General features: G+C 42.0%; 1 protein-coding gene across 2 annotated transcripts in view; it reads right to left on the bottom strand.

Moving 5' to 3' along the window:
* NUP214 (nucleoporin 214) overlaps positions 1 to 15,447 on the bottom strand; it is a 91,356-nt gene that overhangs the window by 61,354 nt on the left and 14,555 nt on the right. For both annotated transcript variants that reach the window (XM_027556594.1, XM_027556593.1), the window contains exons 12-17: positions 11,782 to 12,241; positions 10,696 to 10,868; positions 7,993 to 8,087; positions 3,387 to 3,473; positions 3,030 to 3,179; positions 1,197 to 1,355 (exon numbers count right to left, since the gene is read on the bottom strand). In XM_027556594.1, coding sequence (XP_027412395.1) covers positions 1,197 to 1,355; positions 3,030 to 3,179; positions 3,387 to 3,473; positions 7,993 to 8,087; positions 10,696 to 10,868; positions 11,782 to 12,241 — 1,124 coding nt within the window. The remainder of the gene's footprint in view (positions 1 to 1,196; positions 1,356 to 3,029; positions 3,180 to 3,386; positions 3,474 to 7,992; positions 8,088 to 10,695; positions 10,869 to 11,781; positions 12,242 to 15,447) is intronic.

Raw genomic sequence — 15,447 nt, 5'->3', positions numbered from 1 at the left:
AAGTGTGTGACAGAGAGATAGTGTTAAGAAAAGGGAAACAGAAAGGGTGTGTCAGCCCAGGGTCTCTAGGGAACCGATGTTCTGGCTTAGTTCTCATTTTTCAGCTCTTGTAAAGTAGCTCCACATGGCCTAGGAATTTTCCATTGTACTCTGCTACTCCAACAGTACACCCATTTAGATTTTGCTCTCCCACCCATGAAATTAACTGTAATACAGACAAAATTATCCTACAAAACAGCACTGAAAATAATTCTGCACCTATCTATTCACAGAATAGAATGCATAAGTCATCTCACCAGTGGGGGAAAAGTCATTTCTCGAAAACAAAGAATAGTATCAGTACTAGAAATGGAATTTACCATTATTAAAAGTCTTACCTATTAATTCATTTTAGGCCTTCAATAATTTTCTTTAAATTGTGATCTAGTGTTAACCTTTACGGCGCCATAACTTAACTCTCAAAAATTAAAAAATAAATAAATAAATAAATAATTGGTAAAAAAAATAAATAAAATAGAGCATTCCACTAATGAAAATGAAGCATTACATTAAATGTGTATACAAATGAAGATGAAGTGCTATACACTGGGAAATACTTTTACATCTGTACCAAGATCTTATTGTGTTTAACTGTATTTTCAAAATTATTCTTGGACAAGGGTATGTGCCCTAACTGAAGATGACAATGTCACTTAAAAGAGTCAGGCTGATTCTAGGAAGCAGCAGTAACCTTAGCATCAGACACAAATTTCAACTCAGTACTCTGTGACTAGAGGAAGGCCCTTTACTATGGACACTTCAAATGTGACCGTATCTCTGCATGAACTCATGCTGTTTCTTCTGAATGCTCTCCCAACCTTCTTTCCCAGAAAACAACACCTTTTCTTTTCAGGCCAATAAATAGCTGTTACATTAATAATTATTATTATTCCTGATTTGATTTCTAAATATATCTTTTTCAACAGCTACTTTCTACCATGCTTAAGATTTAATTAAAAATTGTTTTTGTTGATCCAAAAAACCTCAAGGGGGAAAGTGCTGTTTTCTTTGTTACAGTCAAGGAGGTATATATGAAGTGGGTTAGCACTCAGAGGAAATGAACAACTTTGTCCAGGCAGTCCTGCAAACCTGGACCTTCCAGAGGAGCGTGCCCATCTAGGTGTCTGTTTTCGGCAGCTCTGGTGAGGTTCTCCTACCTGGAGTTGAGCTTCACTCCTGGGGTCCAGTGGCCTCTTGTAGAGCAAGTGCAGATACGCAGAGTCACGGTTCCTCTCATTCTGTTCTCTGGCTTCTTCAACACCAGCAAAGCCCTCCAGTAAAGTTGTCTTCAGGGTACTTATATCTCCATGAAGGGACTAGAAAAGGTACAAGGATGGGCTGATACAAAAGTGCTATTTCTGAGAAATAAACCTTTCTTGCTAGATCAAGGTGGTGCTTCTCAAATATTTAACAAGATGAACATCTGAACAGAGCCAAAACTGATTTCTCTGCTTGGAAAGAAAGATACTAACGTTCATTTTTTTTTTCTTTTTCCTTTCTCATTAAAAAATACAACCTTAATGATCAGAAACTCAGGAAAAATAAAAATACTGGTAATCCTTCCATCTAAAGATGACCACTGGGATTTCTCTGGCAGTTCAGTGGTAAGGAAGGGCTTGGTGTTTTCACTGCCAAGGGTGTGGGTTCAATCCCTGGTCAGGGAACTAAGATCCTACATGTTGCAGGGTGCAGTCGAAAAATAAAGAATAAATAAATAAATAAAGATGATCACTGCTAAAACCTTGGAGAATTCTCCTTTTTTAACTTTTAAAATTTTTATTGAAGTATAGTTGATTTAAAATGTTTCAAATGTACAGCAAAGTGATTCAGTTTTACATACATATACACACACACATATAATTCTTTCTCAGATTTTTTTCCATTATGGGTTATTATTAATACAAGATATTGAATACAGGTCCCTGTGCTATATGGTAGGTCCTTGTGGTCTATCTATTTGATATATAGAGTGTGTATCTCTTAATCTCAAATTCCCAATTTACCCCTCCCCCACCCTCGAGAACTTTCTTATTTCCAAGCGCGATATTTAAGACAAGAACTCTGGAGTCAGGCAGTCTGAATTGGGATCCGGGCACTATCACTCAGTAACTGGGTGACTTTGGGGAAACACTTCATCTCTCTAAGCCTAGATTTCCTGTTCTTGCAAAACAGAAAGAACAACAGTGCCTACCACACAGAAAAGCTGTGAAGATTCATTGTGATAATATTGAGATGCCTGGCACATAGTAAAGAGTAATAATAGAAACACATGGGTCTCCCCTGGTGGTCTAGTGGCTAAGAGCTCGCAATGCTGGGGCCTGGGTTTGATCCCTGGTTGGGGAACTAGACCCACATGCCATAGCTAAGACCCTGAGCAGCCAAAAAAAAAAAGTAACACAGTAAATAATACAGTGAACAGCAAACATTTGTTATTTTTACATTGTATATGCTCTTGAGTATCCTGCTTTTTTCTTAAACTTAACACTTTATAACCTAACAATTGACTATAAAAGACAGTAAGTTTTCTCCTGTAAATGCCCACATCTTCATTAAAGTTTGCTTTTATACCAAGAAAAAAACCTAATAAATTTTCAAATATACCTAAACTAAACTAACAACTAGAATAAACTTTAATGGAATGCCTTGTGCCAATGGGATACAAAGTACTTATTATTCCATTTTCCACATGAAAAAAATAAAACATAGAGCTATTAGAATAACTTGCACAATGTCACAGAGTTTATTGTTCAGTATCCATGGGAAATCACATGGACCAAAGAGCCTGGCGGGCTACGATCCATAGGGTCACAAAGAGTTGGACACGACTTAGCGACTAAAACAAAAGGCAGGGTTTGAAGTCAGGCATTCCTGGCTGAGCCACTCGTCCACATAAAAAACACTACCAGTGTCCTTTAAGAGAGAAAATATATATGCCCATGGAGTATCAGGATGACAATGTTTAACTTAGGAAGAGCATCAAAAACACAAACCTCTGTGGTCTCTTTAATCTCCAAGAGAAAGGCATGTAGGTCATCTGATTCTGTTCGCAGCATCTTCATCTCCTCAGATGTGCCCACCTGGAAACAGGCTTTCGATGTTCGGGCTTTCAATTCTTCCAGCTCCTTTTGAAAGTGAGCGATCTGTCAAGGCCACAAATGAGGAGACGACTCAGTCTGAATGGTGTGGCAGTCCTGTCACGGCTTCTGGGCCCACTAATAGCAGAGACTCCCAGGACACGCCAAGGCTCAATGCCAGAATAAAACAGTCACACAGGAGTCAGCACCCAGAGCCATTCAAGTCTCACTATCAGAGCTATTTCTGGAAAAAATCTGCAGGAACAAATTTACCTCCTCCCCAATTCCAGCCATCACAGGATCTGACTCTTTCCACTGATGTCCCTGCTTTTCTGTAACAGGAGGCTGAAGTGATTTTGGCTGAAATGAAAGGCAAAGGTTTAAAAATGCGTCCCACACCCCAAGCAAGATGTTACAAGCAATGGCTTCCTGGAGTAGGTGGCTCAGTGTCTGCCACAGGTGTAGCACTCTCACAATACCGTTACCGTTCCACCATTCAGTCTTTTGAACCTGTATTTGCTGGGTACCTTCTTGGTATAAGGCATGTTCTAGACAGTGGAGATGGAGGTAAACAAGGCAGATAAGGTCCCTACTCTCACGGAACTCACCTTCCACTGGGACAAGACATAATCAGAAGTAAACAATTCTTCAGTAATTGCAGCAAGTGACGCGAAAAAAATGAACAGGAACATATAGAGAGAATAAAAGTGAAAACACTGCTTCAGATGAGATGGCCCAAAAGCCTTCACTGAGCACTGTCTCTGCACTGAGATATGAAGTAAGGGAGAAAGCTATGGCAAGTTTAGGTAAGCACCTCCAGGCAGCAAGAAAAGCAAGTGCAGAAAAGACTTTGGCAAGTTCGGGGCAGAAGTGAATGTGGGCACATGAAGTCAGGGAGGGAGTTGGGGGCAGGCAGAGGGAGGTCATGGAAGACTATACCAAGGAGTCCGGATTTTATTCTGAGTTGGAAAACTACTAGTGGAGTTTTAGGAGAGTTGAAACTATCCTTTGATTTATGATATTAGAAGAGTCCTCCTGCTATTCAACAGAGCATGGATGACAGTGACAGGCAGGCGAAGAAACAGAGTGGTCAGGAGGCTACTGAGGGTAGATGATAATGGCCTGAAATTCGATATCAACAGGGACAGAGATGTGGATTTATGACAAATAACACACCACAGAGCAGAGCTGGCAAGACCTCTGCTAGTGTGGACCACGGCAGGCGCTATTACAGAGAGGCATCCAGGATGACTTCCGCACCAGGGGCTGGAGCAAACTGCCAGGTTAGTGCTTTTCGAGATGGGACTACCAGAACAAGGACAGGTTCCTGGGAAATACAGATCAAGAATTCTGCTTTGGGACTTCCTCGGTGGTCCAGTGGTTAAGACTCTGTGCTCCCATTGCAGGGGGCCTGGGTTTGATCCCTGGTCAGGGAGTTAGATCCCACAAGCCCCAACTTAAGAGTTCACATGCTGCAACTAAGACCCAGCACAACCAAATAAATAAATAATGGGAAAAAAAAAAAAAGAATTCTGCTTTAGAGATGTTATAACTTGAGAGGACCTTCAAGTGATTTGTTACCTTCACCAGTGAACATATAGAAGAGTTTTTAGGTTGCATAAGCATTCAGTAGAACAGCTTTATTTAATAAATGCCACATGTCACGTATTATGCCAAAAGCTACAGCTGTAAACTGGGCATTTCCTGTGAAGCCTGCACAGGTATGTGCTGGGGTGGGGAAGGAAGCAGACTGGGAGAGAGACAGAGGAAAAGATACGACTCCTGTTCTGAGGGCACTCAAATAATCAAGCGGGAAATGGACAGAAAATTCTCTTTAAACTATAAAAATAAACTGAGATGATAGACTGTAGATCTAATACGAAAAGTGAAATAATAAAACTTTTAGGAAAATATCTTTTTGACCTTGAAACAGGAAATTATTTTCAAAACAGAACACAAAAAGTACTCATCTTAAAAAAATAATTAAATTACATTAAAATTAAGTACTTGTCATCAAAAGATGCCGGGGACCAGCCCCAGCTGATCCAGGGTATTCGAAGGAGAGACGGCATAGGCGAGGATCAGGATACAATAGCTTCAATTAGATATTAATTAAAGATATAAAGAGTAATAGAATAAGGATAGCTCAGTAGGAAAATTCAGTGGAGAAAAGAGGCTGAGTAGCTTGGTTTACGCGGGAGACCAATAAAACTTCAAGACAAGAAGTTTGCACCACTTACGTAGGCCGCAGGCGTCCTTCCGCTCTCCCGAAGGAGAGGAGACACTGAGGTCTCCCCGGTCGGATCTTAGAAGCCCAGGCATAATTAGTAAGCATGGTGGGTTCCGCGCTCCAGATGGAGACTCAACCAGAGTGAGAGAGAGAGCGACATGGGGAGACCAGTATTTCGAGAAACTGATCCCAATTCTTTATTTTCCATGGTCTACTTTTATACACTGAGATGTTATGCAAAAGTCACGCGGGGTCAGCAGTCCTGACTTTTATCAAAGTCAGGTGCTTCATACAAATGTATACAGAGGTCTTAGGGGTGTTACATCATCTTCTGGCCAGGGGGGCCTGCTGACAATTTACGACCCTCTCCTTGTGACAGTGGTCAGTCAATCAGGACACTTATTTCTCCAGGGCTGATTATTCTCAAAACAGACGCCACCCAAATAAAGTTACATTCCTACAGGGTGAGGGTGTAGTGGGTTTTAGTTAAGGAAAGAATTTACTTAGCCTAAGGTCTAACGTGATTAATATCAAAGGTTAATTCTATATATTCATTAATGTGTGTAAAGGCAGGGGATATGGAGACTTAGCAACAAACATTGGCTCAACAAATGAAAAACCCTTCACCAACACAATTTCTAATCAGCCCATTATACTTATACTAATAGTTTTCTAACTTCTCTAAAGAACCTGTTTTTAGAGGGTTTAAAGCATCTTGTGCCTCTCACGGTTAGGAGGCTGTGAGCAATCACATGTGGCTGGACGAGCCTGTCAGGCAGGCTAGAGAACCTTCAGAGGAGTTTGTAGGTTAAAACACTCTTGTCACACCCAAGAGTTTTTATTGACTGGAGCTCTAGGTTAACTCCTTCTCCGAAAGAGGTGGTGGGGGACAGCCCCCCGTAAAGTCAGAGGTGTAGGTAAGAGCACAAAGTAGTAAAGTAGGCAGGCTCTGGTTATGGGGGTAGATGCTCGAGGAGTTCCAGGGGGACTCCTGAGGCTCGATCCCGCCTTTGCGTATGTCGAGCCTCCTTCCTCATGACCTTTGCCATGGGCGGAGTACCTCACTCTGGCCCCCAACAAAAAGAGACCTCAAGGGAAGGTAAAGGCAATTCAGAGAGTGAGAAAGTATTTGTATTATATGTTTATGTGTTTACACATGCATATGCATATCCAATTAGGAATGAACTCTTACAAGTCAATAAGAAAAACAACCCAATGGAAAAATAGGTAAAAGACTTGTACAGACACCACTGAAAAGAAGATAGTCAGATGAAAAAAAGCTCAATTTTACTAGTCATCTGTGAAATGTTAATTAAAACCACAAAATACAACAATAAAAATGTAAAATGTAAATAAAAATACATTAAAAATAAAAATGTAAAAATGTAAACTACAAAACTAGTGAGGATGTGCTGCTGCTGCTGCTGCTAGGTCACTTCAGTCATGTCTGACTCTGTGCGACCCCAGAGACAGCAGCCCACCAGGCTCCCCCGTCCCTTGGATTCTCCAGGCAAGAACACTGGAGTGGGTTGCCATTTCCTTCTCTAATGCATTTAGGTGAAAAATGAAAGTGAAGTTGCTCAGTTGTGTCCGACTCTTAGCAACCCCATGGACTGCAGCCCACCAGGGTCCTCTGCCCATGGGATTTTCCAGGCAAGAATACTGGAGTGGGGTGCCATTGCCTTCTCTGAGTGAGGATGTGCAGCTGAACTCAAATACGCCTAGTGGGAATGTACTAAGAAGGAATATATGCATATTCTATGACCTAACAATTCCACTGCTAGAAACGCATACACATATTCACCCAAAGACATCAACTGGTGTGGTCATAACAACACGATTCACAATGACTTCAACCTCGAAACTACTCAAATGTCCGTCAAGGGTGGGATGAAACTTGTAGTAATAGTCGCCCAGTGAATTCCAGACAGCAACGACGATACGGAAAAACCTCACAGACATAACACTGAGCCAAACAGCCAGATACCAGAATGTATACTGAATCATTCCATTCTACAGAAGATACTCACAGGCTAAACTAAGCTATGCTATTAGAAATCATGACAGTGAGACCTCTTTGGCAAGGGTAATGTCTAGAAGGGCTCACAGGAGGGGGACTCAGGGACCCCAGTATGGTCTGTTTCTTGTTCTGGGTGTGGGTTGTTACCAAGGTGTACTCAGCTGGTGGCAATTCATCCAGGTGGATATGTGTCACCTGTATCCTCCTTCCCCCTATGTGTACTCTATGTTAGTAAAAAATTAAATAAAATGAACCAAGTCGTAATGGAAAGGCAGAAAAAAAAGAGGGCAGTGGGAGATTTCTTGATTACTTTGGGAATGACAGAAAAAAATCAGGTGGTATACTACAGTCTTCAGACATGAACAGGATTCCACAAATGGAACATAGCATGGATAAGCTCAGGAATCAGCAGAGAAAACAAGCCTAAGATTCTAGGGTTGCATTACATGGCTTTTATGAGCAGACATTACAAACATTCATAGCTCCCACTTTGGTACTGCCTATCACATAGTCCGAAATACTTTTGCAAAGGTGTGAATTCTAAAATCAAAAAAAACTCACTTTATAAACATGTATGTTTGGGGCAGTAAATTAATAAACACAGTATTGCAGGCTGAGTTTAAACATACCTGAGGAGAGCCTGACTTAGTCACTGGAGGGGTTATCCTAGGTGATTTCTGGACCATTGAGGGCACCGGACTTGGACTGCCCTGAGCAGCTCTCCCTGTAAGAACAAGAGGTCGGTCAAAACAAACAGTATTCATTCCCATTATTTCTTCCACCATGAATATCCTTTCCTCAAATCTAATAAAATAAGTTTTTCACTGTCCCTGGCCTCCATTTATCATCTTGATTACCAAAAGAGATATCCACGGTTTCCAAATACCTAAAAAACACACATAACATTTTAAAACAGGAAGCTCCCTTGTAAAGCAGGTAAACTGGAGTGTCTCCGATAACAGGTATGCGCACTGGTGTGCAGGCCCAGGAGGCAGTCCCCTCAGCCCATCCCTAATCCTCACAGAGGCGCCTGATGACCTCTGGGAACTGGGGACAAAGTTTAAAGACCATGAGAGCAACAATTCCCATCCCTAGGAAGAACTCACAGGGCCTTCGGGACTCTCCTGGAATCCTCTAGGACAAGTCTGTTGCACATAAGAATCACCTAGGAGCTTTTAACAGAGAAAGCAATGGCACCCCACTCCAGTACTCTTGCCTGGAAAACCCCATGGACGGAGGAGCCTGGAAGGCTGCAGTCCGTGGGGTCGCTGAGGGTCGGACACGACTGAGCAACTTCACTTTCCCTTTTCACTTTCATGCATTGGAGAAGGAAATGGCAACCCACTCCAGTGTTCTTGCCTGGAGAATCCCAGGGACTGGGGAGCCTGGTGGGCTGCCGTCTATGGGGTCGCACAGAGTCAGACACGACTGAAGTGACTTAGCAGCAGGAGCTTTTAAAAAACAAATATACCAAAAACTTGTATCCAAGCCTCATCTCAAGAGAACCAGATTAAACAGTGAGAGAAGGGACTCCCCCAGTGGGTCTAGAGTACAATCCAATGATCCAGGAGCCACCAAACTATTAAGAATTAAATAACAGCAATGGCAGTAGGGAGATATGGGTGGTGAGCAGCAGACAGGGAGAAAGTGTATATGCAGTGTGGTACATTTCTTCTACCCTAAAGTGTAAAGAGATGTGAAAAGGATTGTTAATTCTTCAGGTCATAGACAAGTACTTGCCAGAATCTGGTGAAAAGTCCCAGAATGAGGTGACTTTGACAAATGCTACAAGGCAGTCCTTGATCAGCAGCTATGAGGGATTTCAGGAATTTATACAGCTCAATGCTTGCTCAGTATCTACCAAGATAAAATTATTCCTGGCACTCAAACACCAAATGGCTATGTAAGTACGTCTGGCTGGGTATTATCACTGGCATGAGCAAACAACAAACTTAAAAACAGAGACATATCTGACAGACGCCACCACAACTGTGAGCGAAATGATGTCACTTATGTGAGGACAAAAGGAAATCACGTGATGTGGCACACACATCAACTACGTGGTGTTACTGCTCAAAATGTTTCATGTAAATTTCACTGTGTGGAAACTCTCAAATCCAAATTGAAGGACAGTCCACAAAACTACTGGCCTGATCTCACCAATGTTAATGCTGAGGAAGACAAAAACGGTAAGACTGCTTGAGACTAACGAGACAAAATTGGAATATAGCATGTAGCCCTTGAGTGGCTTTTAGAAAAACAAAGGGGGAAAACAAAGCTATAAGAACATTACAGGAACAACATTGGAAACGTGAATCGGGCTACAGGCTGAATTACTGTTAAATTTCTTTAGTGTGATAATGTATTGAGTGCCCTTGTTTTTAGGAGAGAGACACTGAAGTTCTTAGGGGTGAAGTGTTTCATATCTGTGATTAACTTTCCAATGTTTTAGAAAAAAATTTACATTAAAAAAGAAAGACACAGGACTTCCCCGGTGGCCCAGTGGTTAAGAATCTGCCTGCCAATGCGGGGGACAAGAGTTCAATTTCTGGTTCAGGAAGATTCCAAATGCTGGGGAGCAACTGAGTTCGTGTGCTGCAACCACTGGAGCCTGCGTGCCCTAGAGCCTGCGCTCTGCAGCAAGAGACACCTCCGTGATGAGACGCCCGCGCACCACCGCTAGAGAGGGCTTGCACAAAGCGCAAACACCAGTGCAGCCAAAAAGTAATTTGTCTTAAAAAAAGAAAAAAAATCCAAGCTCACCAAACTAGAAATTCATATTTAAAAAAGAAAGAAAGACATAAAGGAGCAGTGCATGATGCTGACTCTCAGGGAAAGGAATGGTATTCAGATTATAATATGCAGCCTTTCCGAGGTTTGAAAGAAGAAAAAGACAGGGTGGGTACATTTGCTCGTTGAGCTGTATAATGCACTTCAACCTGGATATAACCATTATCATGATCTTTATTTAAAAAATCTGCTTATGGTAGGGCTGAGTGTGAAAATCCAGGACAGTCACCAGAGGAATAAGCAGAAAGCCTCTGCAGGTTCCTTATCGTCTATGTGTCTTCAAGACTTGCTTGGTGACTGACCTCCATGGAGAGCAAGCTCTACGTGAAGACAAATGCCCCACAAGACAGAGACAAGCATTGAAGCCACTATGAATCTTTCCACACTGGAGTACAAAAGGCACTGGACTTCAGTGTGAGTTACAGGAAGCAAGAAAAAGGAATCCAGTCCAGCCATGTTGGCTAGGATTTTTAAATAACTTGGAGAACTGCTAATCTGGGAATTCGGGACTGAGCTTTGAAGATGTTTGCTTAAAATCATACCTGATGCGGACGGAGTGGCTGAGGACTTGGATGACAAGGAACTGGATGATGCCGAGAGGGGCGCGGGGTGGCTGAGAGGTCCAGAGGAAGCCGGCTTGGAGGCCGAGAAGGGCAGCATCGAGGCTGTGCTCTGTGAGTTGTGAACAGGAGCCGAGGTGGCTGCAGCTGTGAACCTGAAAACGGCAGCCCGAGTGGGTCAGAACAGCCTGCTGCTGTGGGATTGTTCGCAACCATAATGAGTGATCATCAAAAGGTAACTTCCTAGACTCTTCTGCCTTTAGGAAGGGCAAATGTTTAGCTATTTCTTACAAAAGGTGAAGGCTGCATGGAAACATTCGTCATCTGCTTATTTGGAATGAAAATATAAAATAATACTTAATATGATGACAAAACTAAGTTTACCATGATATAAAACATTTACTGTCTATCCTATCAGGCCGAGTGAAAAAAGAAGGTGGGACTCAACTGGACTTTGGAGAGTTTAGTACCCTCCCTTTGTCAAGGAAATTACTGAGGACTCGTGGGATGATCATCTCTGGGGAAGGAAAATGGAAGATGAGAGCAGGTTACTATCTCTGGGATGCTGACGGTCTGCTAGGAAGGGGAAGTAAGTTTCACCTAGAAGAGCAAATGTCTGTAAAGAATATAAGTATACAGCATCAGATGACTAGTGAAATAAATCAGTGTTACACAATGGAATACTAGGCAACCTTCAGAATGAAGTGGCTGCATGACAACTTATTATCAACAATGACAGCGGCCGGCATCCCCTCCACAGTAACAAGGGAAGATACAGAAGAGTGGAGGGGGAAGCTGGTAGTATTTATACTCAATGGCAATTATGTGAAAGGGTACAAGGTATAAGGGCTACTTTTCTCAAAAGGTTTATATTCTGGTGGTGAGAACAAAACAAGCAGGTACAGAAGTGAAAAAATAAGATACACGTAGGACTTCCCTGGTGGTCCAGTGGTTAAGAATCTGCCTTCCAATGTGAGGAACTTAGATCCCTGGTCAGGGAACTAAGATCCCACATGAAAGTGAAAAACAAGCGCTATCTCTACCTGTCAAACTTGAAGTGTTACTCACTTTTCGCTAAGGTTGACCTTGACTGCAGGAGCTGACGGTGGGAAGGTGGGCTTCATTCCCATATTTGGAGCTGACACACTTGGCATTGGTGTGCTTTCCAGGGTAGGCTTAAAACCCGATGATCCAAAGGAGAATGAAGCAGCTGAGGGCATCATGGGAGAGGCCACAGGCGTGGGCGCGAGGGAGGCTTGAGAAGGAGGAGCAAAAGGGAAGGGCGAAGTGCCAGAGACCAGGGCTGCTTTGGCCCCGTCAGAGCCACTGGAACTCAGAGGAGCCTCCCCAGGGACAGAACCAGAGGACTTCAAAGATGAAGAACCAAAGGAGAACACAGCTGATGGCAGAGAGAAGGTGGAGGTGGGGGCGGCCTGTGATGAAGGCAGCACAGAGGCAGGCGCCGCGGCGGCCGGCACATCGAGCTTCTGCGGGGCCTGAGGGGAGGTGGGGGTAGTGGGAATACTTCCTGCAAGGAAACACAGGGAGGAAGAGGGAAGAGACAAGTTAACGCCATGACACTGGAGGTTCACATCGCAGGAAGCAAGTGGAAAAGGGTTGGTGGAAGAAGGAAGCCAGAAATAATTGGTCCTCATTCCAAAAGTTGTGGGGAGAAGAAATGTGAGCTGATGTTGAACTTTCCATAGCAAACATTCCATATGGCAAGATATCTAAAACTTTGAAGGAAAAATAAAATGCAGAAAGACATTAGACTAACAGGTCTTCATAAACATCAACTTGAGTAATATAGAAAAAACACTTCTCGATGTCACAGTGAAAAGTAAGTCATTCTGCAATATTTTATTATCAGGAAAAAACTTTAACTCAGACCTACGTCTCTTAATAGTCACTAAAACAACTCCAGTTTAATCAAAGATATATCTCCTTTGTTTTGAGATATACAAAAGGATATATAAAACTGTATCTCAAAACAAAGGCGGCAAAAAGTGAATTAAGTCCAAGTGTCTAACAAGCTGGTAAACCTAAAAGTGACCCCCAAAATCACGAAAGATAAAGATTTGACTAAGTACAAAAATAGGCATACAACCAAAAGGTATACTGAAAAAAATCTGCAGATGACAGTAATATGTTTTATTTTTTAAATAAAAATTGAGATTTTAAAAAACTTTTGAGGAGTTCTCTGATGGTCCCGTGGTTGAGTCTGCCTGCCGGTGCAGGGCAAACGGGTTGGGTCCCTAGTCCGGAAAGACTCCACATGCCTTGGGGCAACCAACCCCATGCGCCACAACCGCTGAAGCCCTGGTGCCCTACAGTCTGGGCTTCACAACAAAAGGAGTCACCACAATGAGAAGCCCGAGCGCCGTGACTAAAGAGCAGCCCCTGCCCACCACAACTCAGCATCGCTCACCCCACGCGGCAGTGAAGACCCGGTGCAGTCAAAAACTAACCAATTAAAAAAAAACAAAAATATAAAAGCAACAACAAAAACTTTGGGGACTGTAAATTTTTCATTTATTTATTTCTCAAATTTTTTGGCCATGCCTCGAAGCATGTGAGATCTTAGTTCCCTCACCAGGGATCGAACCCACACCTCCTGTATTGGAAGCACAGAGTCCCAACCATTGGAACACCAGGGAAGTCCTGAGACTTTAACAGGTAAATGCTGGGAATCTAATTCACAGGAAGAAAATATATACATTCTCTCTAGTCAAAGAAACACAAATTAAATGAGGCATACTTTGGTTCTCTAAATTATCAAAATATAAATACATATAATCCTCTAGGTGAAGGGGTAAAATAAACCTGAAACTTTTTGTTACCAGGTACCTAATTTAGCAATCTTTGAGAAAACATTAAGTCTCAAAAAAATCATAAAAAATGGACCTTGTAATCCCAATTCTAAGAATAATGCCTATGAAATAACTTAAAAAATGAAAAATATTTAATACAACCCAGTGGTAAAATATATTCAACAGAATATTAAACATTCTTAAATAAATCATAAGAATTGCATAAGAACCTGGAAAACACTTAAAATTTAAATAAATGAACTGCATACCAACTATGTATATAATATGATCACAACTATGAAGAAAGATGTTTATGAAAAACCACTGGAAGAAAAAAGACAAGTTTAAATTTTTTTCTATTTTCCAAACTTTCTATAAACAAGTTAATTCTCTAAATTCTCCAAAATTAATCTCCAAATAACTAAGAAAGCAATATTTTTCAATCAAAATATTTATAGGTCTTGGTTCTTTCAAACTGTCAGAGATGACAGTCTATCCTCACTGTATCTAAAAGAATGAAATGCTTAGGATACAACCATGAAAATGCTGGACTTCCCAGGTGGTACTAGTGGTAAAGAATCCCCTGCCAGTGCAGGAGACATAAGAGATGCAGGTTCGATTTCTGGGTCGGGAAAGGCTCCCTGCAGGAGGGCAGAGCAATCCACTCCAGTATTCTTGCCTGGAGAATCCCCAAGGACAGAGAAGCCTGGTGGGCTACAGTCCATGGGGTCTCAAAGAGTCGGACATGACTGAAGTGATTTAGCACATAAAAATGCCACTTTCTGAAAACAGAGAACCCCAAGTAAATGTTCACACTTCTTTGAAAGTATAAATACAAGTAAATCTATGAATACTTCCTGGGGCTTCCCTGGTGGTTCAGTGGTAAAGAATCCGCCTTGCAATGTAGGGGGTGCAGGTTCAATCCCTGATTGGGGAACTAAGATTTCACATACTACAGAGTAACTAAGCCCGTGTGCCTCAACTAGAGAGACCGTGGGCTGCAACGGAAGATTTCACAGGCCACAACAAAGAGCTGAAGCAGTCAAATAAGTATTTTAAAAAAAAGAAAGAAAGAAAAAGAAACAAACATCATTCCCCAGGCTCCTGACTTCACAGGGCACACTGCTTATTATACATGGACCCAGAAACTGGGCGTAGGGAGTTCAGGGGACTCAGGACCACTTAAAGGGAAGAAAACAACTCAAGAGTACACACTGTATTGAGATTTTCCAACACAACAGCACCGATACAGTCTATGCAAGGCACCTAGTATATTACTTGGGGTCACACTGACAGTTGATAGGAGCCCAAGTATCCAAGCGGCTCTATTTATGATGTACAATTCACTCTGCACTGGGAAGCAGTGCGGTAAGACACTCTTAAGTGTTCTCAACCATATCCAAACCCACTGGTCCACATATTTCTTACCAGATATAGAATTGGTTACACTATGAGCTTTAAAAACTATATTAGAAGAGAAAAAGCTTACTAGTTATATACTCACAGAATTCAAAAACAGAAATACAAGTGAAATTCCAAAATATGAAACAATGACCTTCTAAAAAAGTTTATTTTGTTCTAACAGGTGACTGTCATTGAGAAAATGCTGAAAATGCAGACTGGCATTTATATGCATGCATACTTTTGCCTAGAAAATCCCATGGACGGAGGAGCCTGGTAGGCTGCAGTCCACGGGGTCGCCAAGAGTCGGACACGACTGAGCGACTTCACTTTTACTTCACTTTCACTTAAGCGATACCTTCGGGGGTGGACGGGGGAGTGCAGGGGGGAGGAACTAAAGAAAATTAAATACAAAGAGAAAAGAAAATTTCTATGTTCTCACCAGTAGCCACTATCTACCTTTTAGTATCTTACAAGTTGTTTTTTAATGTATATTTTTTCTCACAAAAAAAGGAATCATAGT

Source organism: Bos indicus x Bos taurus, chromosome 11 (assembly GCF_003369695.1).
Source record: "Bos indicus x Bos taurus breed Angus x Brahman F1 hybrid chromosome 11, Bos_hybrid_MaternalHap_v2.0, whole genome shotgun sequence".
Taxonomy (NCBI): domain Eukaryota; kingdom Metazoa; phylum Chordata; class Mammalia; order Artiodactyla; family Bovidae; genus Bos; species Bos indicus x Bos taurus.
Note: the sequence above shows the minus strand (reverse complement) of the source record. Positions and strands in the feature narration are given on the sequence as shown.